This window comes from Caloenas nicobarica, chromosome 2, assembly GCF_036013445.1.
Source record: "Caloenas nicobarica isolate bCalNic1 chromosome 2, bCalNic1.hap1, whole genome shotgun sequence".
Classification (NCBI taxonomy): domain Eukaryota; kingdom Metazoa; phylum Chordata; class Aves; order Columbiformes; family Columbidae; genus Caloenas; species Caloenas nicobarica.
This window is the reverse complement of record NC_088246.1, coordinates 111,819,399-111,845,007: the sequence shown is the minus strand read 5'-3', so window position 1 is coordinate 111,845,007 and position 25,609 is coordinate 111,819,399. Positions and strand designations below refer to the sequence as shown.

At 38.0% G+C, this 25,609-nt stretch overlaps 1 protein-coding gene across 7 annotated transcripts in view; it reads left to right on the top strand.

Moving 5' to 3' along the window:
- Positions 1–25,609, top strand: part of PTPRM (protein tyrosine phosphatase receptor type M) — a 472,021-nt gene that overhangs the window by 289,584 nt on the left and 156,828 nt on the right. For 6 of the 7 annotated variants that reach the window (XM_065629983.1, XM_065629982.1, XM_065629985.1 and 3 more), the window contains exons 12-13: positions 436–709; positions 1,842–1,878. In XM_065629983.1, the coding sequence (XP_065486055.1) occupies positions 436–709; positions 1,842–1,878 (311 nt within the window). Of the gene's footprint in view, positions 1–435; positions 710–1,841; positions 1,879–6,943; positions 7,019–25,609 lie in introns of all 7 variants that reach the window. The other variant, XM_065629988.1, reaches the window with a different exon arrangement.

Here is a 25,609-nt window from a genome sequence, read left to right as displayed (position 1 = left end):
GCCCGTCTCTTTGTAATTTATTTATTCATTTTTATCTTACTACTCATTTCATTTCAACAGGTTAGAGGATGGAATCGACAGCATTATACTTAGTTCTGTGAACAAAATAATACTGAATGCTACATTTTAGCACTAATCAGGCAAGCTTTTTCTGTACAAAGTTGAAGAAAGCGTTCTGTGCACTTACTATTATGTATGAGAAGCTGTGGTGTGTATGGCTTATTTTATTTTTCCAAAACAAAATGAATTTTTTCGAAAGCATGCATCTATTCCACACATTCTTACACCTGAATATCAAATGACATTGTCTTCCTGTGTCCTTTGATTTTAACAGTTCTTTTTTTCCATAAATACTGGTATGTTATTATGATTTCAGAATGAGTTGACTGCCTGAGTCTTAAAATAACTCGTGTTCTTTCCTTTCTACACTCTTAGTGTCTATCAAATAGTTGTTGAAGAAGAACGCCCACGGAGAACCAAAAAGACGACTGAAATCCTGAAGTGCTACCCAGTGCCCATTCATTTCCAGAATGCCTCGCTTTTGAATTCCCAATACTACTTTGCTGCAGAGTTTCCAGCCAATGGTTTACAAGCTGCTCAGCCTTTTACTATTGGTGATAACAAAACCTACAGTGGTTTCTGGAACACTCCTCTTCTTCCTCACAAGAGCTACAGCATCTATTTTCAAGCTGCTAGCAGAGCCAATGGGGTAAGCCTTAGGACGGTTTTTATACAATATTTGTGTGTAAATAGATGATTGGCAGCAACCAGCAAGATGCCCACGTTAGTTGCTAGTGAGAAAATGAAGTAAGCGTGAAACTTAACGCACTGAGTTTAAAAAATATTTTTTCCTAACGTAATATTGCTTGATGATTAAAGGTTACAGGAAAGAGGAGGGGAAAACATCACATTTTGTCAGCAGTGAGTAGGCAAAGTAGTGCATTACCATTCTGTCTTATTATCTAAAACCTGTCCAATGTGCGTGTTTGACTGGCTTTTTTTCTTTCTTTTCTTTGGTTTTTGTTTTCTTGTTTTGGAGAGGAGAGTGTTGTGATTTCATTAAGTTTAAGCCAAACCTGATTGCAGATTTTAGCACATCTGTCTTGGCCTGTCCAGTCCCATTACCTTGGTTTGTAATGTCTTGAACTCCCATTTTCTCATTTGGCTGCCCTGACTGAATTAGAAACCACTTCTTCCCTCCCTTTCTGCAAACAGTAAAAGAAAAAAATAAGTAGATGGGACTGAAATGAAAAGTGTGTAAAAAGGTCTTCACAGATCATGTTTCATTGGGCTAATTCTTCCTGGAATTGTTTTTCATTTCCTGGACAGACTTACCCAGACTCCTTCAATTCTTGATAAGCTTTGGCTGTCTGTGCTGACAGCCTGGAAATGTTTTCTGCCAGAAACCATAAGGGTCCCTCTTTTACAGTGCTCTGACAGCGTAGGAATGTGTAACACCATTGATTATTTTTTCTCTCTAAAATTGTCTAGCATGATGCCTCAAACTATACTATCTGTAAGAAAGAGAAAAATCTCCCAAGGTCATTATGTTGCCAAAGTAAAAAAGCTGAACACCTGCCTGTGCTCTTGTGAATATCTTTCACAAATTTTCTACTTTTAGAGGAATCTTAAGTGAAATGTTTATGTATCGTACTCAAACAGTGTTTGTCCACATTATGGAAGCACATTGGAGTTGCTTAATAAGCAGTTAAATGCGTAATGAGCCACATTAAATGAACACCTCTCTGACATTTTATCAGTACTTTTAAGAATAGAGTCCTGGATGACTTTCTTTGCTTACAAACACAAGATGTGACCTTTTTCCTCTTTATTTGACACAGGAAACCAAAATCGACTGCGTCAGAGTAGCCACAAAAGGTATGTTCATATTATGTCAAGTATTCTGTATTTCAGCCTGCTGACCTTTCCCTCACATGATCTTTGCGAACTTCCAGAAGTGTTTATATTGCTAAAAGGCATCACTAAAACTATTACATAATTTTAAATGATTCATTTGCGTCTCTAGCTGAGATTTAGGAAGTTTGTTTGTTTGTTTGTTTTTGAAAATATATTCATTTTTAGTTGTCTACTTGAAGCCAGGGTTTTAAAAATATATTCTGTGGGTTTTTATATGATCTCAAAATAAATATTTTTGACTTTTACATATATAGTAGAACTGTAAAATTGCCAATTGCAAAGTGCATACTAGCTGCTTATACATCTACAGTGAAAAATTATCCAGTAGTCGTAACCAATTATCTTAATTGCTTTATAAAAGAAAAGTGGAGAAATCATGTTCTTAATTTTCATGGTACGGATCAGCTGTATTTATTGGACTGTTAGCACATGATATTATCATTTGTGAGACAAGTTTGTATAATAGCTATGGGGTTGATCCCAAAACAGGAAAAGATAAACATGCTGCTGATACATTTCACTTTGGAGGCTGGGATCTGTCAGTGATTATCTTTGTAGTCTCACCTTTTTAATACCTCTAGCTGGTGGCAACTTCAAAGCCTGAAGGAAAAAGTGATGGTATAGTATGATTATTTGGAGAATAATGGAGGAAAAGGAAAGAAAGTACTGCTGTGAGTAGGAACAGGTAATGCCACCTTGTGGTTTGGGCACCTGGAAAGAGTATGAAATTAAAACTACTTCATCCCCGTGCCACTGTTCCTTGCGGGAGATCGTGTATGTCTCGCAGTGACTATCCCTAATGCAACTGATTCCACCATGATTTCCTTTACATATAGACTTCACAATTCCACCACCACCACCACTAAATCTAATTAGGATTTATGAGAATCTCATTACTTAAAAGCAACAGAAATGTGAGCATACAATTGCCTCTGTTGAAACGCTGGATCCTCCCTAATGTGACAAATACAACTGGTTCATGTTTTATTTTGTTCTGTTTATTTGTTTTCCAAACCAAAGGAAGTAGTTTTAATTCTAATTTACTGACTGTTTACTAAGCCACAGAAGGCTTTCAAATATCTACACTAAAACCCAATAAAATATGTTATAGATGAGAGATTAATTCCAGATTCAAGTGGAGTCCTGTGTTGCTGTTGTCCTGCAGCTTCAGTGGTACCAGGAGTGGACATTACCTCAGAAATTATAATAGGTGATTAGAGGAATGGATTTTAAATTATTTGAAGATTTGTGTTCATAATCACTAATGGATGTTCAACTGTTTCAATTACTCAGCTGAAAAATCTTTCTTATTTGAGAACCGAGGGTAACTTCATGGATTGGACTAGCTCCCATAGCAACAAGCTACTTTGAGCTAACCCATTTGGCAATGGAGATGTGAGACATGCGGCTTTTATTTTAAAAAAATTTCCATACATTTCTATTTCAAAAGCATGTTTCAGAATTTTTGTAATACCTTTGTGAAGCCTGTAAAATAATATGAGAGGTTGTTGTGAGGACTTCGAAACCAGAGGTGTCCTCAACGGCATTTGTAGTCCCTGGCACAGAACTTTCTTGGAGGGCTTCTGTAAAGCACTGATGTCCGTAAACTGGATGTCTGTATTATATTTTTAAACTTTACCAATTTTTAAAAATAAAAATATGACCATGACATATTTTAATATGAGATTAATCATACCTATCAGTACAGATTTTTTTTCCCTTTAGATCTAACAAGATACTTGAGGCTTCTGTGCTTTCTTTGGACTTCCCACATATGGACCAGACAAAACAGCAAAAACGCTTGATGTCTGTAGGTCAGAAGTCACCACACCTGCAGTGGGGCAAGACAGAGAATTGTCCTTTCCCATTCATCTCCCCTTCTGTCCACACACCCCCCAAACAGCCTAGTACAACATTCACAGTGCCTGCACCCCAGCAAAACAGGCTGCTCTGAACGCCATGCCTGATCTCTTACAGACACGCACCATTTCCACTGAGTTTTGTGACTCTGGCATAGCCACTAGACAGTAAGGCACTTAAGCTCTATCATGTGCTTATTGCGTCCATCCATTTATTACAGTGCTTTGTACAAATAAGGTTACGAACTCTCTCCAGTACAGCATCTACTTTTTGTATACTGGTATCATTTCTGAAATGTTTGTATTCTGGGCTTCTGTTAGCTCTAAAAGTTCAAGTTTAGTGGTTTTGAAAGCTCAAAGGAAGTGCTTTAGGCCTTTCATTACAGAACTGGTACAATATTCTTTTAAATTAAGGTCTGATCCTGAAAATATGTACAGCCTTGTGTAGGTCATTTGCGTTAGTAGGTGCACTCCAGAATTTAATACATATGTGGGAAACCATATGCTTTTGGTCCCTAATGAAGTCAGTTGTGTACCTGATTTTGAGCATGAAGAATAGTGTCACTGACTACTTCATAACTATACTTTCTTAAAATAGACACATAAGTATTTTAATGGGTAAAGGCCTGTGCCATAAAGTATAACTCGTAAAACAAACGTGATAGTGCAGCCAGTTGTCTGCTCGTTTCTTGATTCCCTAACTGCAGAAAACTTCTGCATTTCCATTCCCGTGGAATTTGAGGATTGCACAAAATGCGCTGGCAGCCCCTCCTGGGATCCAGATCACCCAAGGCAACCTCCAAGCTGCTCCACAAAGCCAGCTAGCTTGGCCAAGCCACCTCATTGTCTGTATTGAGGGCGTGTGGTTAGCTTGTTTGAAATCTGCCCTCAGGACCAATGCAAGGGTACAGAACCTGACATGAGCATAGCTATAGCATTTGCTAGCTGTATTTCATAAGTTATCCCAACTTCAGATAATCTAAAAGTTTTTGGTGCCCTTGAGACCTTAAGGTCATTGAGATTCTGTTTTGTCACAGAGTTTTGCAGTGTTCATTCCATGGCCCACTGTATGCTTTTGTATTTTTTTCTGAAAATAAATGACGAATTATAAAGATACAGAGCTTTCTTGCCCCAGATCCAGCAGAACCCTTGAGTAGGTACTTCATTTTTCACTCCAGTTGATGTCAAGAGGAATAATGCATGTGCTTACTGTCAAGCATGTACTCAACTGGCACACACTGCACTCTGTTGCTGGATCAGAGCCAAAGTGCACTGGATAGCCTGTTATCATGTTGACAGGCTCCTTGTTAGAAAAGTACAGCCTAACTTCAGAAAAGTACAGCCTAACTCTAGTTGGTCAAATGCATGTGTAGGGTCTGTAGCTGGATAATATTTTCTCATTCCGTCAAGTATATTTTAAACAACCACAATTTGTAACATTTTGAAAAGTACTCTTGTTTTATGACCATTACATTTTGGCAAATGGCACCTCTGTTAAATGTGTTCTTTTAGAGATCATATAAAAATCCTGATTGCAATGACTATAACTGTAGTTTAGGATCAGAATTTGGGGTTTTGTAGAGCTGAAAGTTCTCCTTCTGCTTCTGCTGAAGTCAAAAAGAACCTTTGCTGCTGGCTTTCCCAGGAGAATGATCAGACATCGTGTTATTCTTGTGATGCAAAGTCTTCTGATCTTAGTTTTCTGTAGAGAAGGGCTTCTAGGACCTCTGTGACTATTTGGTGGATACACAAATGTGGAGACTGCAGGGTTTCCATTCCCATTATTTTTGACAAGATAATTAAACAAACAAACAAACAAAAATCAGGAAGAGATTTTTATACCAGTGGTAATATAGGTTGTCATATTTTGCTTGAAATATGGCTTTCATATACCTACTCCTTCTTTAAACTAAATGACTGTAAAATCTCAGCAGACAAAGTTGAAAACATTCCAAAACTCCTCTAACTTTATTGCTATCGACTTTGTGTTGTTTTGTGATTTCTATTAAGACTATATTTCCTGAAATGACTTACACCACTGTCTGCATAGAAACATCTTGGTTATCTCCTAGGATTCCAGTTCTCAAGAGGGAGACGTTATTGTTCTAATTTTGCAAGATTGGAAGGCTTTCATTAATTATGAGAGAGAAAAGGATATTATAATATTTTAAATCCAATAGCAACAGTACTCTAGCAGCTACTATCAACACTGCATTTCAGTGTTGCAGAGGGATATTTCAAAATATTATGCAGCAGCAGTTTTGAGTTTAATTGTCTGCAGATGGTAGATGATCTATTTTCCTCACTCGTTGCCACGTTTCTAATAGCACCCAGGCTGTTCTATGTAAATGAGTGATCTTTCATATAATTTTGTCCTTAATTTTCCAATATTTTTTCTTTGCATCATTCTCCAGCTGCATCATGTTGGATTTGACCTTTTAATTTTTTTTATAATCCTCAATATATATGTATCATAGTGTGCTTAACCATTTAGAGGCAATCATAGAACTGCTGGCAAACAAAGAAATATGAGATTTTAGGAGTTTAAGCCATGGTAATCGTTATCTATACCAGGCAGTGATTGTTGCAGCTCCAACAGAAAAGTCTGAATACACAAACAATTAAGTTTTTTCAGCTTTTTCTTGTCTTAGTGGCAAAACATGAGTTTGAAACTTGAACCTCAAACAGTTACATACATACCTAACTAAAAGCGTGCCAACTCTCAGTGGTCGTTCTCTGTATGCCGAAAGTTAAAAAATAATTATAGGAAAAATGTACTATTATGAAGTAGGAAAACAAAAAGTGAAATTAGTTCAAGCTACCCGGAGAAGTTAATACTAATCTGATTAAGCAGTTAACTTTCACTTAGAAAGCCCAGTGCTGTGACTGGCAGAGCCGGAGTCTTCAGTTTCCTCAAATGCATTATATGTAAATAATGTGCTTTGAGTCCTTTTCCTGAATGAAGGTCACACATGAAAGCTTATTAATTTGCAGAATAACCAAACTAGCAACTGAAGATGAAAAGGAACTTTTGGGAGTTTTTTGGGTTTTATTTGTAAGAAGTTCAGACAGTAAACTGTTGACCAAGATTCTTCTCGCTGGCCTAGCTTCAGTCTGGCTTTTTTTTCCCTCATGCATGCTGACCTGGAAATCTTCCTTTGCCTTAGCTGCGATAATCGTGACTCAGCTTACAACACCATACATTCGCATCGCCCCTGCTGCAGGCGACGACCAACTAACAGGTCAGATGTTCAAGTACAGACAAGTCATCATGCCCATTTTGTCTCATTTTCTTTGGCTCCTTTTCCCTGACGGTTTCTCCATTCTATGCTCATAAATAGTTCTCTATGTTAAAAGTTTCTTTTTGTTTATAAATTTTTCTTCAGCTCCATTAAGTTAAATTGTGTGCTTGGCACCAAATCTTAGACACACATCCCTGTACATACAACTCCGCTGCATGTGCCCATTGTGTGTGTGATCTGTGGAATGTTCCTTCAAGCCTGATGTTGTAAAGAGATCCAGTCTTGCTCCGTCTGCAAATTAAATGACAGTTTGAATGCAGATATGTATCTGTGTACCTGTTTATTTTTTTCTGTGTTATTAGATCAAGACACTGGAATTTCTAAATAATTTAGGCTCAAGAGTTGCATGTGTAAGTTAGGACGAAGATCTTGTATTAACAGATTTTTTTTTAAACTTAGAATGTTGGTAAGATCACATTTTGTGGCAAGATTTCAATATGCAAAAAAATAAAACGAAGAAATAAAATCGATTCCTTTTTAATTATGTCATACATGAGTTCTAGGATTAGAACAAAATAACCTAGCATGTGACATATGAGAAGCAACAAGACTGCAAGGTTTTTAAATCTAATTGTCAAAGTAAATTCAGTAGGCAAGTGAGACAATTATTAGGCTGGGTGTGTCTTCAAGGCCAGTTCAGAATGTACCAAAAAATCTTTATGAACTTGGGGAAATTATTCATTTTGTCAGAAGATAAACACATTCATAAAGCTTTTAAGGTATTTGGAAACCTTTTTATTTTCAAACAGAAGGAAAGAGCATTAAAATCTCTAGAATCTAAGGTGAGTTTGATGGAATATGTAACGGAAGAAGGTAGACCTAGTCTGTCAGCATTTAACATACAATAAAATCGTTGCCTTTTTCAGGAATACTGGCATAGTTACTTGGAAGCATGTAGATGTTGCTACTGGAGTGTCTAAGTACAACGAGGAGTTCAGATGCTTAGCATCTGAATATTGCTGTAGTCAATAAGAGACAGTTAAATGATTCAGCTTAAGATAAAAGGATTAGTGGCAGGTCTGCTATAGCTTTTAATTCTGGGATATATGCTGTAATAACAAAGCTGAGTGATCCGTAATGCCCAAGTTGCCGTGTCAATCAAGGCAAAATTGCTGCATGTGTATTTATATTATGTAATAATATATGAACTAACCATAATAATGTATTTAGATGACTCCAGGAAGTACTAGTTTGTTCTTGTTAGCGCTACTTGTCAGAAACTCTTTCCGCATACATTTTTATAGCTCAATTATTTTTTACCTGAGAATACAAATAACACTTTGAAGAGGCAAAGAAGATGTCTTCCGTATCCATGAACATCAACAAGTTTTGATTTCTTCATCACAGGATTCAAATAAGCTTATATATTTTTCCCTATGGAGAACTAAATGTTTGTCTTCTCCTATTTTGTTTTTTATTTCTTTTAGTGCAAAACTGGGTAGCTACAGCAAACAGTAGAGAGATGTCTGTTGCACAAGAGGGAGATGGGTATGGTAGTTAACGACGAGAGAACAGAGATATAGCTAGCCTAGAACATCCAGCCAAGTATTTATTTAGTTACTTTGTCACTGGTGGCTTATGGCATTGGCACTCTGTGGTTCTCTGGCAGATCTCTGACTTGTATTTCCTTTTTTGTTAAAAAAAAATATATATTCTACCAGAAACTAATTTTTTTACAGTGTAAAAAGTGAAAGTATTAAATGACACCTGCAAACAGAATGGCTATCCATGAAATGTATTAAAAGGCTTCCAAAATCCCCTCATCATTTCTGCAACCCCTTCTCATGCTTGAAGACAGTGTGATCAAAAAGAAAGAAGCATTTTCATCCTTCTCAGCTGCCACAACTGCAATAGAGAGAGAGAAAACCTCACCCAGCCCATGTGATTGGTCCCATGACAGCAACAGGAATTCATGTTTTTCTACAGAGACACACCATGTAGAGGTCCCTTAGGCAGGCTTTTTGACTTCAGGACAGTACAGCAATAATGATGTTAGCAATATCCATGAGGAACCCAAATATTTTCTTAAAGGACATTTGCAGGAGCTGGACTGGACATGAGGAAGCAGGGAATGCTGCACATTCTTCCCACACTTTTCCTCTACAGATTCCTAGACTGTGGAAAGGATCTACGTGTATAAGGAGTTCTTTATGTGGAAATCATAGGACTATACAGCTGTAACTGTTAAATAAAGTTACAGAGCATTTTCTATTCAATGCTTTTTCCTCACTTCTTTGCTCAGCACCAAAGTAATTTAATTTAAGATCAAGAAATTACTTTTGTCTTTTAGCATTTGAGGAGATAAATAACTGGTGGTGAGGAGGTCGGGGTTGGGATTTTTTGATTTTTTTTTTTTTTTTCAAGTGGGAAGTTGATGCTTCTTGCAAAATGAAAATTTAAAATCTTGGCTGCATTCCTGAATATTGTTAATAATTTTGAAAGGTCTTCCTCTTTTGAATGATCGTGATAATACAGCTTAGCTTTCGAGCCGACTCTGCTCACGCTCATTTCCTCCACCCTCATCATCAACTCATCCTGGCCCTTACTGGTGCGGTTTATAAACAGTGCAGTATTAGTTCCTCTTTGTCCTTCCTTTCACCTTCATTTTCATATAAAAATGGCGTCCATCTATAGGATTACCTGTCTTAAATATCTTGACAGCCCCTCCTTGCTTCAGTACTCTTTTGAGGCTGTAGCAAAGGGAACTTTTCCATGCAGTTGCACTACCTACAATGTAATTGTCTTTGAGTTATAGTATAATACAACAATGCTGTAAAGGCAACTGTGTGATTTTGATTCTCACAAGCCAAAACAGGCAAACTAGTACTAGCGAATACATTATTATCACTGATTCGATAACTTAATAACTAAGGAATTCAAATTTGGGACAAAATGTTGAGCTTTCAGCATTAACCTTACAAAAAGTAACTAACTAGAAATCCACTTAATTGACCCTGTCCTCCAAGAGACAGGGAGAATATCTAACTATCTGACATCTGTCAGCCAGGAGGAAAGACTTCATATACATGAAGCATAGTAGTCCTCACGATACCGTCTCCATGTTTTCATAAGCAGATATGATTTAACAGTATGGTTGAAATCATGTAGAAGGTTAACAAAAACTGTACCACATAGATAAGTAACTGTATGATCTTGGCTTTAAAGTTGAATAACAAATCAATTTTTTTGAGAAATCCGGAAAGCATTTGCAGTTTTCTTCACTATTTTGTAAGAGACACTTCATGTAATAGGTTTAAATTTGCCATATTTTGTATTCACTTGGCCCTCATCTGTTTTGTTCTGTCTGCATTCTGATAAAATCGCATGCTTGGAATTTTGATGAGGGTGTTCATTCTTTCAGGCATTTTCTTAATTGTTGAAATATGTTTGAGCTACTTATATTTAAATTAAAGTATTTCCATTTGTGATTTAGTGAAGCAGCTATTTCTTTACTGGATATTATTAAGACGGATTGCCATAGAATGCCCTTTTTACTACTCATTGTTAATGACACATGCAGCTGGGAGGGAGAGCTCTATGTTGTACACTCTTCATAGATGAAGTTCTTGGTACAAATTAGATACAACAAGATTTGTCAGAAGTTTTGTGGAATAACCGATATCGAAGAATTGGGAAGAATTTTTTTTTTTTTTTTAAAGTTAGTGGCAGTCTTAAAGCTTAAATGATTTTTACCTTGCATACCATAAGGTCTAGATGACCAGCATATTTTATAACCGTGTTAAAAGCAGTCATAAAATAATCCCAGTTGGTTTCTCCTCCCTTATGAAGTTAGCAGCATAATAAAATAAACAGATTTCTTAAGATGTGTATTCAACACATAGCAAGATTTATTGCTGTGGTCTGGGTCAGATTCTGTGCTAAACCATTCCACTGTAAAAGTGAAAAAAATCAACAGAAATAATTGACTGATTAGATCACGACTTTTTTGAATTTTTTTATGTCAAGGGGTTTACTCCAGATTTATACTGCATTACTGAAAACACAGTTTGTTTATTAACACAAAACCCAACAACATGATTTTGAGGACTGTTTTCCTATTTATCTAGTTTGTTGAAAAGAACTGAGATAATTTCTTTAGCAGTGTCTGTAGTTTCTCCTTTACAATGCATTTGGGACGAGCAACACAGGCTGGACAGACATTCTCATTCATTTTTCTCCATCTGGAACCACATAGCATTGATTTAGATGTATACTGACATGTTGGGACTTGGGGTGCTATTTTGGGTAATGTAGAACCCCTGATTTTGATATAGTGCTGTCTGTAATAACAAAGCTTCTTGCAGATACGTCTGTCTGGAGCTTGAATACACCGTTTTAGAAGTTTATTCTTTTGATACTTCTGAACAGCACTTACATCAGCGGGACTTGCGTATAGTTACCCAAGGGAGAGTAAGCACCTATGTGGTGTAATGTCAAAGCCATATTATGATGCTGTTGCAAGGCCAAGTGACATGCAAAGCAGAATGAGAATGGATCTCACTCTCCAAAGTGAAATTCTAAGTCTGTTTTTACATGATGGCCCCAGTGTTTGTTGTACCAGTTGTTCAAGGAGTCTGGTTCTCTTGCTCAACTGGACAGAATGCAAAGCAGGAGGATATCTTCCTACTTTCTGCAGCACTGGCTGAATGCATTTCAATGGGCTGGAGTGTCAGTCGTGATTTATTGCCCATTTTTGTTCTTTTATGTGTTACATTTGTCATTTTTGCAGTGACAGTTTCATCTATAAAACAGTATAGTTATAAGAAAATGTTAAGAGGATACAGGAGTGCCATGGGAGCTACTGTTTCCTTTTCTCCTTTTTTTCCCCTCATACATTACAGAGTCAAATGTCAGGTTTTCAGTTTTTAAGACAGTGCAACCAAAGCATGTAGGATTTTAAACATAAGTACATTTTCCACAGAGCACCTGAAGAAGTGTTAAACAATTAGACAAAGAGGGGCTAAAAGCAATGCTGATAACAATTCACAAATGCTGAAATAACCCATAACATAAATACAAGCCCTTTCCAGCTTTAGACAATAGAGAACCTGAGCTGATTAGAAGTCAGTTACCAATGTGATTCTGTTAGTGACAGCAAGCAATCCAGTTCATGATTTACATTAACAAGAATTCCTACAAACTTTTCTGAAAATTAATTAGCAGCCTTAGTTTTGAATGTGTTCAAGTCATTACAGAAAAGCCAGAGGCTCTGATCAAGGAGTCAGGACGTCCTGCTATTCAGATCCTTATACTCTAAACAGGTTGGGTTGAGCATGGTGGGGCCTTTGCAACTCTCTTGCATAAATAAAACGAGGAACTGGCTGGAGGGTCGCATCCAGAGGTTAGTGGTCAATGGCCCAGTGTCCACATGGAGATTGATGACAAGTCTGTCCCTCAGGGGTTCTTGCTGGGACCAGTACTGTTTAATATCTTCATCAACGACGTAGACAGTGGGAAGTTTGTGGATGACCACAAACTGAATGGTGCGGTTGACACACCTGAGGAATAGGATGCCATCCAGAGGGACCTCAACAAGCTCAAGAAGTGGGCCTTTGTGAACCTCATGAGGTTCAACAAGGCCAAGTGCAAGGTCCTGCACCAGCGTTGGGGCAACCCCCAGTATCAATACAGGCTGGGGGAGGAAGGGATTGAGAGCAGCCCTGTGCAGAAGGACTTGGGGGTACTGGTGGATGAGAGATTGGACATGAGCCAGCAATGTGCACTTGAAGCCCAGAAGACAAATCGTATCTTGGGCTGCATCAAAAGGAGCGTGGCCCACAGTTTGAGGGAGGTGATTCTGCCCCTCTGCTCTGATCTGGTGAGACCCCACCTGGAGTCCTGTGTCCAGCTCTGGAGCCCTCTGTGCAGGAAGGACAGGCACCTGTTGGAGAGCATCCAGAGGAGGCCACAAAGATGATCAGAGGGCTGGAACAGCTCTGCTGTGAGGACAGTCTGAGAGAGTTGGGGCTGCTGAGCCTGCAGAAGAGAAGGCTCCAGGAAGACCTTCTTGCACTTTTTCAGTACTTAAAAGGGGCCTATAAGAAAGATGGGGACAGACTTTTTAGCAGGACTTGTTGCGATAGGACAAGGGGTAATGGTTTTAAATGAAAGGAGGGGAGATTCAGGCTAGACATGAGGAAGAGATTTTTTACAATGAGGGTGGTGAAACACTCTCCCAGGTTGCCCAGAGAGGTGGTAGATGCCCCATCCCTGGAGACATTCCAGGCCAGCCTGGACGGGGCTCTGAGCAACCTGATCTAGTTGAAGATGTCCCCCATTGCAGGGGGACTGAACTAGGTGATCTTTAAAGATCCCTTCCAACCCAAACTATTCTATGATTCTATGAAATAGGAGAGTAGGGAGGATAAACTGCAGAGGGTCATACCAGCAGTTCTGCTCTCGCCATTGATGCTTATGCTTGGCCAAGGAGGTATGGGTTCATCAGCTACCCTGGCACTGTATCACCAGAGCCAGTGGTGTTACAGACCTGGGACAGAAACAGCTGGAGAAAGATCTCATGACCTAGAAGAAAGTATCAATCATTCCCTTCCATTTAGGAGAGACAAGTAGCCTAATTAGGTAAGTCTTGCACTGTAGACACTGTTTGTCTTTTATACAGAGGAGTTAAAAAGTTGGATGTTACAGAGTTAATAGTCATTGCAGGAGCTGTGTTACATGCCTCAAGTACACAACCGATTTGGAGTTTTGAGTGTTCCAGTCCATAGCTGAGGAAAGAATATGATTCCAAGTGTCAGTGTTAAATATCTCTTTCATGAAGAGAGTGACAAAAAATTTAACTTAAGCCACTGAAGATGAATCTGTTTGGTTCATCCTACCTTGAAAAATACTCTGTTTGCTCAGCAATGTATAATCTTAATATGAGGATATCTATGAGGTGAAGCTGTTTGAGGTTGGACTTGGGGGAAGGGCGCATTCCTTATTCTCGTTACAGAGCATGGAAACATAAAACGCAGTCATGAAAATAACAATATAAATAAACTGACCAGGATAAATTCTTAACAAACTTAAGGAATCTCTGCCATCTGTGTTATACCAGTCACTATCACATCTAATCCAAAATATTTCAACGTTGGCAATCTACAGAGAAGCAGAAAATACAAAACAAAGCAAAAATACCAGTAGGTAATTTTTGGAGCATCGTTGTGTGTCATGTAGTGTGTTATTACATTTCTGTATAAAAGAAAATATGCCTCTAATTTTTACATTCAAAGCAGAACATGTTTTGCATGTACCACAATGAAAAATTAAGGAGAGACAAGGGAAGAGAGAGAAGCTCAGAGATATAATTAGTAACAAAAAAACCCTGTGAATATCAATATTCTCCATCTGTAGTTATTGACTGTATTCATAAAATGCTAAGCAATTAGAATTTTAATTTGAAAGAAGATGTGGTTCCAGTTGTGGGTAAAATAACCTGTACTTCTTAGGCACTGCAAATCTGGAGAGTTTAACAAATGTGTAATACAGTATTGCATGGATCACCTCTGTGTTAATATCTAGGTGAACATTAAAATGTGTTATGGTTAAATAGAGTAGTACAGCAAAGAGAAGAGTAGTATTGTCAACTTTAATGAAAAGACACAGAACATACTACCTTGGGCAAAATAATGTTTCAGAAATTCACTCAGTTCAGATTCCTTGAAATAACTGAATATTTAATAAATATCTAAGCCGCATTTGTCTGCTGGGAATAATAACTCAACACTACGCAAGCCATGAGTGTACTTAGTGATAGCATTTTAACACCTGCTTCTCCAGGCATATTGAAAATGTCCTTTTCTGCAGGAATGGGACTTTGACTGCAAGAGCCACTGATTTTGGAGCTCTGGGAAAGGCACTCGAGTATATGTGTGCATTTTAGAATCATAGAATCATTTCGTTTGGAAGAGACCCTCAGGATCATCAACTCCAACCATAACCTAACTCCAGCACTAAACCATGTCCCTAAGAACCTTTTCTAAATGCCTTTTAAACACCTCCAGGAATGGTGACTCCACCACTTCCCTGGAACAGGCCTGTTCCAATGCCTGACAACCTTTTCTGTGAAGAATTTTTTCCTAATATCCAGTCTAAACCTCTCCTGGTGCAACTTGAGGCCTTATTTTTCAGAAACTTTGAACTTTCATTTCATTCTCTTCATCTGATTTTCTGTTACTGCTGACCACTAAGGAGTTTTTGTGAAAATAGAAAACTCCCATGCAAGTGAAAGTTCAGTCATAGTTTGCATAAAAGTGAGTGGAAGTTACTGTCTTACATGGTTTCAAGCTGACAAGAGGGGAAATGCAATAGTTTCAGGTTCTGTTTCATCTTTTGAGTTCACATCAGACACAGGGAAATAGAGGAAAAATGATGAATTGTCATTGGTCAGAAGCAAACAAAGTGTTCATGAAATCTTTTTGAAGCACCTTTCAGTATGTTGTCATTGAATTAGACAGCTTCTGGTCATGCGTAAATGTGTCAGTAATTAAAAGTGATATGAAAAGAACTGATGAAAAAAATGGCTACTTAAGGAATCAAATAGGACAAATGGAGATTTTTCTGTAACCCCTAAATCCTACAGGAAATGTACAAAAAATGAAAAGTAAATCAATTATAACCATTCAGAGGAGGCCTAGTCTTTTCTTGTCCCTGCACTAGAATCTTGGTTCATTTAATATTGATTCAGTTTGGAGGGTTTTTTTATTGGAGTACTGTAAATGCTTCTGAAATGTGAACAAAAGAATTGGTACACTTTATTGGCACAAATTTAGAATTCTGTGGAATTATTTTTCCTTTCTTGTGCTGATGCTCCTTTCTAGTTCCTCTAGCCAGTTTTCAGACCCCAAAACAGTGTTGACTCTGGGAATGCTTTAAAAAAAAGTGGTTTACTTATTTTTTCCTGCTTTTTATAAATTTATCACAAATATATTTTTACCTTTCTGCATGCATCATTGCATGTATAATTCCATTTATCTTTGAGTAGAATGAGTTATATAACACTTTCCTCCGAGAAAATAGGTAGATGGTGAGTAATGATAAGTAAATTCTGAGAATGTGACTGGTAATGAAGTATTTCTGAAGAACCCTTCTAAAGAGACACAATGGGGAGGGAGGCTGAGGAGGCTGGTAGTGGAAATCACCAAGAACATCAGCCTCGTCTATGAGCCAGTGGCAGCGCAGGACAAAAATGCATGAATGTGCAGATGTACCACTGGGGTTCCTGTATTACATTGTCCTTGTGTCCCCTCCCTATGCCTTATGGCAAAATAACAAGGTCTTCACTGACATTCCATTTGGAACTGTTCATTAGTGTTCCTGTAGTTAAGCCTGTTTGTAGAAGATACTATAACTGAAATAAAGTTTCAGAGGTGTCTTGTTCTTGACACTTCTCAGTATAGCTTGAGGAGGAATCTGGTGTTGAAAGCATGAGAGTCAACCAGAGGTGTCCTTCCACAACAAATAAAATTCAAATGTCCTTGGTGAGGGTGATGATAAATTATCCACTTCTATAGGAGTGGCTAGAAAATGGTGCTGACTTGCTTAGAGAATGCCTAATGTATGGACAGGATCAGTCTGGACTGACTGCTTTCATCTCCTTAGAGTTGATTTGAGTCACTCTTCTACCCTGAGTACTGTTGGCTTGAGATTATGTTAAGAACCATAAAACCAAATGTTTCAGGACTAAAAGCTCCCCTTGTTGTACATTGTACCTCTAGGACTTCTTGTTCATGGAAGTCAGATGTAGAAGATGTAGTTGCACATCCAGTGGCTGCAAGTGGGACCTCATTCCCACAGCATCACCTGGTAACCAGCCCTACATTTCAATGTACTGAGACACCTGCAGTTCCAGCCCTTGTTGGTGCCTCTTTCTCACATCTCCTCATCCTTACTCAGTTTGAGACGTACATGTATACAGCTAATTTTTATGGAAGTATGTTCTCATTGCCCCTCAGTCAACCTTCTTGATCAGAAATTTGCATCTCGTGGAGTCATATTGATCTTTGATGTGTTTGGTTGGTCAGTGAGCAGTTTGGTAAAGAAGTCCAGTTTCTTCTTTCTATAGTAGTCAGGAGGATTTTTATTTCAGTGTCAGAGTCTGTCTTTGAAATATGCTGCTATAACCTTTCCCTTGGTTGACACTGAGGTCCGTGATGTGCACCATTGTGGCTACTTCTTTGGCCACACAGAGTGAGTACTTATAAATATGTAACCAGACTTTTTCTTCATAAAATAAACTAAAGTGTCTGGAGGAACCCTTTAGGGCCATTTGAAAGCTTATAGTTCCAGAGACTATACTTTTTCCTTAGGAAATGATTTATTTCCAAGAAGGAGATACATCATGTCTGTATATTCTAGACTCATTGTTAATTTCTGGTTATGGTGTAGCTGTTGAGTATGCTTTAAAAATCCCTTAATGATCTTAGTGCTGTTACAGTGTGAGGACTTTCTTCCAGTATGAGTGAGGGCTTCCAATTGCTTGGGTGCCCACTGGAGTGGTAAATTTTTATGAATTTTAATTATTTAAATTTCCTTGATTAAGAGAAAAGGGAAAAAAATAAGCTAGCAGAAGGGTTGCTGGATTTGTTGCAAAGGAGCAAATGAGCTGTTTATCAAGGCTTGCTTGCTTGTTTCCTTGTAAGTCCCTTTCTAAAAAACACAGTCTCCAGTCAAGGAGCCTGTATTAAAACCCCATTAAAAAATAGAATGTGATGAGACCGAAAGATACATTTCAAACTGGGAACTTTTGTTTGGTTTAAGCATGTTTTGTAAAGAATTTTATTATTCCTGACAACCAGAAACACAGATGTTTAAGAAAAAAAAAGTCTCTTTACTCACATGCACCAACGTGATTCATCCACCAGTGAGAGATACATTTCATTTGATAGTCAGTTAAATGAGTCATATTCATCAGTAAAGTAGTTCTTTGCATTTCTTTTCATGCAGTTCTTTGTCGCTCATATTTACATTTTCGTAAAGAATAACACAAACAAAATTAATAATTCATAATTATTGTTGCACAGTGGAGCCTTATTTTGATAGTCCCTTCTTAGCATAGATCTTTTAACAAGGCTGTTTTCTCCTGCATTTAAAAAACACCAAATAAACAATGTACCAAATCAGCATGGTTGTCTTGCAGAAGTACAGAAATCCTTTTTAGGAAGGGAAGATCTGTACACAGCAGTGTGTATTGTACTGATGATCATAAATTACAGAGAAGATAGTCTGCTGCGAAAATATGAGTGCTATTTGCCCTCTTTTACAGACATTCAAAATATAGATTTAGTGAGCACTAACACATCATGGGAGAGAAAATCAGGATACATCGATTTCAACACTTAAATGGCTCCTGTGCCCAGCAAAACATAAAGAAAATATAATCCCTGCCCTGTGGAAAAAACAGTTTACACATGAACATTTCCAAAAGAAGCCAGGAACAGAAAGGGAAAAATACCGTAAAAAGAGAAGTAAAGCAGACCTTATTCTGAGGCTTTTATAAAACTAATGTATTCAAGGAGTCTCCTTCTCTGGAGACATTCAAAACCCGCCTGGACGCCTTCCTGTGTAACCTCATCTGGGTGTTCCTGCTCCGGCAGGGGGATTGGACTGGATGATCTTTTGAGGTCCCTTCCAATCCCTAACATCCTGTGATTCTGTGATTCTGTGAAGGCATGGAGTAGAGACAGAAAACAGAAAAAACTACTGATCAAAACCACCTTCTGTCACAAATTATACCCTGCCCAACAAAACCTTGTAACTTCTACCATATGGACAAAAAAGCAGTGCAATTTCGAAGGAGAACTAGGAACACTGATTTGAAAGCTAACGATGAGAACTTTCTCCCTTAGCTGGAGCTCTACCAGGAGTAATAAAACAAAGACTTTGTTATCAGAGTACCTGCTGGCTAGAAGATGAGGACTGAATGCCAGTCGCTTACAGTATAAACAGACTAGCCAGGCTGGTAATTCATTTCATCTACAAATCTCTGTAAGTTTTGGGTCTTCTCCAAGACAGTCACAAATCCTGGCATCTGGAACAAACTTGAAACTCAAATAAAAAGCATGTTGGACTGGCTTGTCTTTCCATAGCACCAGTAATGCTGCTACAGACTTAAAAATGAGTGTATGGTTCTCTGCAGTCTTAGGGGAGATGGTGATAGATAGAAATGGTGAGGCAACTTCTGGGCAAAACTGGACATTTTGCACTGTTGCCCCATTCAGGTGTGTTCTGCAGGACTGGAATTGCTGTTGATTATTTGACACTTATAAGAAAGACTTACCTCTGCGGAACACCTCTTTTCATACCAGTAGCACAGACATGTTTGCGTACTTTCTTATTTCGTCACACTGCATTTTATTCCAGCCCTTTACTTTTGGCACCTCTGCTTTTCCTACCTTCATGTTTATGAACCATTATGTTCCTTCCTTCCTTATAACACCCTAACCAACATCATACATAAAAACATTACTCTATACCTGAAATCACTCTTGAAGATGTGTTTCTGCTGTTTTACTAACTGGAAGTACTGAGTGATACCAGCTAGCTGAAAAAACAAGAAGAGTAGAAGTATTCATTTATTTGAGTATTATAAATGCATTTTCTTACGGGTGTTTGCCTCCCTCTTCCAGCTGCGATTGCTACACCTGCCTATTACAGCCTGGCTCAGCTCGATAGTACACTTTTAGTGGCTCAGATTGCTTAGCTGTGTGCTTGCACTGTTCTTAGCACAGTGGGGCTCCCAATTAGATTTAGAGCTTCTAGATCCCAATATCATACAAATAATAGAGAGTGATAATTATAGCAGCCTTTGTAATGTGTGTTGTCCTTGGGGAGTGTGGGCATAGTCTTTAAAGCCAAGTGCTCTGATCTTTTCAGTCTTCTTACTTTGTGGCAGGGACAACAGGACTCTTGTGATGGGCGTTCCAAGGAAGCATCACACCTCTCTGCCTCCTTTCTGCCTTGTGTCATTTTGCATGATTTCTGCCACCTGATCCCAGTGCAATTTGTCACATAAGGGTATAATGTTTCATTTTCCTGACTCACTCTGTGAAATAAGTTAAAAGTAGGTGCTGAGATGTGATAGTCAAATTGCACTGCCTGCGTTAAAAAATCATGGGCTGGTTACTAACACAACAAGTTAGTCTCAAGTTTGACTGGAGACTAAGACAATCTGGACTAACTTTAAAGCCGTGTAAAGTCAGCCATTACATCAGTCATTGGAACATCTGTGAATGAAATACAGTTGGAGAGGCTTGCAAGTGACTTCTCAATCAAGTACCTTTTGAGAGCTTAAAGCTGCAGAGAGGAAGTAAAAAAGGCAGCAACTGTGGTCGGCCTTGGCTGGGGGAGATAAAATGAGACCAGTCTAGTTAATTAAAGAAAGGGCTTATTTCTTAACTCAAATAGGAGAAGAAATGTCTGGATTTCTAAAAGATCACTTTAGACAAAACAACCTATTGCTAGATTTTAGTACTAACAGATTTAATATTTTTTCTTTCTTTGAAAGTGTAACTAGCAGGTCCTAGACTGCTGATCCAGGGTTATTTTATTGGTTTTTCTGTTCTATACAATGGTCAGTCATTTCTAACTACATTTTTTTGTAAGGGACTAAGAAACATTGAAAAGCGAGTCCAAACTTTGTTCATTTACAAAGAGGAGAGAGAGGTTTTGTTCAGTTTGGTGGAAGTCCATTTATTTTACTGAAGAACCTTGTCATTGGTTTTGAAAAACGAGATAATACTTGCATGTAAGTTAAAAGAATTATCTTTTGCTTGGCTAGTTCATTCAGTGAAAAGTCTTAGCTTCCATTTTAACGAGGAATAGTTCTGCTCAAGCTCTTCTATCCATAAACTACCTACAGGAGATTATTGTTTATAAAGTTTTGGAGTTTGTGCCTTCTGAGTGAGAATGAACGGAAATTTTCCACCCAAGGAAGTGGCAGAACTGTTTTCTGAAAAGCACAAATTATTCCTATAATACTAATGCCAAACCTGTATATCTGTGATGAGAACTAGAATTCTTCAAAGAGAGAGGAATTTTTTTACCTGATCTTCTAACTCATGGTACAGAAATAGAAATTTCACTGCATGAAGTAATTTAAGAATTCACAGTGTGGCAGGCACTAAATACTAGTGACTAGAGTATAATTAAGTTCTCAATCTGAAGAGGAGCTAAGATCACTAAACTTCAGAAAAGGAGATTTTAATATTAAGAAAGAGTTAATGGAATAGGTCTGAGAGTCAAAAATAAGTGAAATAAAATCTTTAGGTGTTTCACGGATAAGACTTGAAAATATTATCGCTAAGTCTTGTAAAGTCCTGAGCAAAATGGGACCCATGAGGGAAAGTCATAAATCAGGCCAGCTGAATGCTCTTTTTTTTTAAGTGAAGAAAAATAAGATATTTCACATTTTAAATGCTAGTGTAGGGAATACCACGAAGAGTGGGCAATAAATATCATAAATGAAAGGGAAATTGGAATCGCTGAGATTAATTGGAAAAGTAAATAACTAATGGTATGGAACCAAACAATGTTACTGTCTTCCACTTTATTCAGTACAGGAAGCCTGTAGAAATACATTGCTGGGTTTCGTGAGACCTTGGGGTTTATCTATAAGTGTATCTCTTGTTTTTCACTTATGGCAGGAAGCACTCTAGTTTGTTCTCGTCAAGTAAGGACTTTCCAAAGTCAGCACCTTAATGCTTTTTAACCTGGCAGGAAACATTTCCTTGTCCTTTTATTTTCTAAGCAGCTCCCTTGAGCTGTCCTGCACTCACTGCCCTTTGCTGACCTATTGCCCTTCTAAAGGTGAGCACAGTGTATGTGTCACTTTGGCCTTAATTCTTCTCACTCCACCAGCCCAGACACCCCTAGTAAGAAAATAGAAGTGAGGTTATTGTGCAGTTATTGTGCAAGCTTTAAAGTCAGGCTTCTGTGTGCAAGGGTAGAACCAAAAGCTTAAAAGTAAAATGAACAAAAAAAAAAATCCCAGTAAGTTGTTAGGTCTACTGTTGTGAGGAAAATGCAGTGGGCTTAGCCCAGCTGTTGACAACAGTATGCAATTTGTCATTAAAAACAAATATTTTACTGAGATATAAAACTCCACTCGTCTTGTAGCTATGTATTTTTAAAGGCTCTAGGGTGATCAAGGAAATAAAAAATGCCCATGTCAGAGAAACTGGTTGAAACAACAATAATAAATAGAATAAAATACCAGAACTGTAATATGATACAATCATGTATAGTTAATACTGCTTCTGTAAAGAAGGATTACATTTCACTCAGCTTTTCTAGTATGTCTCAGTACAGAAGAGTGAAAGAGAAGCCACAGCGTCATTTATTTAGACTTGCAATAGTAATTTTCCAATTTTCTCTTGAAAACATGAAAACAAAACTAAAAGCATACGTTGACATCGCAGCTTATCAAGTGGCAAAACGAATTTCAGAACTACTGCCCCTAGCTGCCTCCATCCCCTTACAAACAGTTCACCTTTCTTTCCATGGTGCCAGTGGAATTGCCTGTGTGGCTATAGGTCAGAAGTCAGTTAAGAGGTAATTATGAGGTGATGTCTATTACACATGTGGAAGAGCAGCTCTTGAGTATGATGATAGTTGCTGTGGGTTAGCAGAATTCACACAAGACTGTGAAGAATTTCAGCAGGACAAAAGCAAACTGAATAAAGAGGTAGTTCCAGCTCAGCCTTGATAAATTCTCTGTCGAGTTCAGCAGAGGTAAATTTGAATTGCTTTTAACTCATAGAAGGTTCAAAATTGAACACTGCTCTGAACAAAGGGACACAGGTTTTACTGTAAACAATGCGCCAGTGAGCTGTTCAGCATCCATCTGATGTCAAAAGAAACCAAATATAATGCTCAGAAGGATAAAGAATGTGGTAGAGTACAAAAATTTTTAAAAATCCCGTTGTAGAAAAGCTGAGGTATGTTAAAGGAATAAACACTATTAAGTAAAATGAAGACAGTTGATCCAGAATTTCTTATACTGGAAGACTCAAAAGATGCTCAAGAAAGGTGAAAGGTGGCAAATTTGGTCCTTTTACCCAAGTGGATTTTGTAACCCACTGACACCAAGAAAGGAGGAACATTCTGTCAGGGAATGAATGAGTTGCTGAATGGAACTAAAAGAGAATTGAAATAATGCCAATATTTGGGGTTTTATAATAATTAATTGTAGGAGTTTTTAAAAGGCATGTCAAACATCAGGTTTCCAGTTTAGGACCACCTCTGGTATGAATCAGGCTGAGTCCATCATGGTGGGAAGCTTTATTCTATTTTTAACTTGGGGTGGCATTACATGCACTTTTCTTAGGCAGTTTGAGATGATCCCTCAATTTGATACTCAATAGATGACACAGTGTGGGAGTTTCCGTGTCCTGACGTTAGACTGTATATCTTCTCATTTAGGCTTTCTTTGGAGAATTTGCAATAGTGGTGAATTCCCCAGCTTGTCCATGATTCCCAAGAGGGTAATGCTTTGTGGCATGGAAGGCATTTCATGAAGGTTGTGCTTTGTGGTATGCAGAAAGCGTGTATGCTCTGAATACAATTTTGATGTCCTCTCCCCTGCATAGTGTAAGTCTGGCTCGTTCCACTGGAGCGAGGACCGTGTGCTGTCAAAGAGAGACACAACACTGAGATAAAACACGTTGGATAGTTGGGAGTTCTATGTGAAAATGTAGCAAGGCTAGCATTCATGATCCCAAATCTAGCAGTGGAAGCCTTGACAGAAGGAATGAAACCGTAAGGCAGAATTTTATTTTAAGAAGGCATTACCAATGAGTATTCCAGTAGAGTGAGGTAGCCTGAAGGAAATAATGAAGAATAGACTTTGGAAGGTACCAGTCTTAGAAATTCCATCTGAAAAGCTACTGCTTGTTGTTGACTTTTCATTCTTCCTTTCTTGAGTTTTAGAGTGAAAAGAGGACTGTGAAGTCCTCATCGTGTCTTACCAGTCGCATCATACTTGAGTCACTGCTTCCTGTTTGCCAAGTTCAACCAACAGCTGCCTTTTGCACAAAGATACTCTAGATGTCTTCTAAATATCTGCTACATGCTTGAGTGCCATGCAGATTACAGCAATGTACAGTTTAACAAATTGATTTATATATCACACAAGGAAAATAAAAATAGAACTGTTTTTAACAGACTTTCATGCATCCGCATCTAAGAAAATACAAAGCCAGATTCTGTTAGCTTTAGTCATACAGTGTAAGAATTTTAGTAATTGGAATTGCAGCGTATTGCTATCAACCTAATATTCTGGTGGGATTGGGTACAGAGATATGCAGTGGATCATCTTCTCTGAATTAGTACTCACGCAAAGTGCCATGGCCAGGATTTTCCAAAGAACCTGGCTTTGGCACTTAGGTCTAGACATATTTTGATTAAACTTTAGCACCTTTACTAGCAGCGATACAAATTGCCAGGTTTTCCTGGCATTCCTAGTGGCAAGGAGTTTTGAGGAGGTCGGCCAAAAGTGCAACTATGGGTGCTCAGAAGTACTCACCATCTTAGAATATCCTGGTTACAACTGAGAAGAAACATTAGAAATGTTTTCATTGTACTTTTTTGAAAATATCTCTGCATGTAAATTGATCAGCAATTTGCTTTCTTTCCAAAAAAAGAAAGTGAAAAAACATGTAAAAAATAATCGGTGCTTTCAAAATCCTCTGTGAAACCCAGACAGTGATATAAGAATGTCATCTTAAAATATTACACTTCACTTTAGGTTCCACTCTTCCTTCTCCCTTCCCAAAAAAGCTATAGCAGGAAAGTGATCCATAATCCCTGTGTCCATTTCATGGCACGATGCCTCAAATGATGAATGCTATCACGTTTTGATTTAAAAAAAAATGAAAGTCCATAAAAAAACTAAAATCAGTGTAGTGAATTGAATGTTGCTTCCTTAACATTTTTCATCCTGAACTCATTTAGTAGAGGAAATGGATATTTCATCAGACATGGATTTGACGTTCCATCACATTATACAGTAAACAGTACAAACGATGTTATTTTTTTTAAATGGAGAAGCTGGAAGAGCTAAGACAGTAGCTGCTGTAAGGCACTGGTTATCTCATTTAAACAGATATTAAATGTGGGTGCCAGTGGTATGATCATCAGCTGCTTCCCACTTTGTGAATAAATTGCTTAGAAGGAGTCTTTTTGCCTACCAGATGTGACCTAGATTTAGATTTCCAAAGGCAAAAAAAAAGAAGTCTATTGTGTAAAAAACAATTGCGGGTAAAATGCCTGGTAAATGAGCTTATCTCACTTTTCCAGGTGTTTAAGCTAATATGTTATGGAATTACAGCTTCATTTATGAAAAATAATTGAGGAAAATGTTCCAGCAAATCAAATTTGGATAAAGGCTTAGGATAGTTATTGTGTTGTTAGCAAGTTTCTAAATGGCAGAAAGAAAAGGGAGCCAGCAGAGATAATAAAAATATAGAAATTTGTGAATCTGTGAAGGGGTTCTTATAAAAGGGTCAGGACTGGCTGTGGTGTCCCACCTGTATT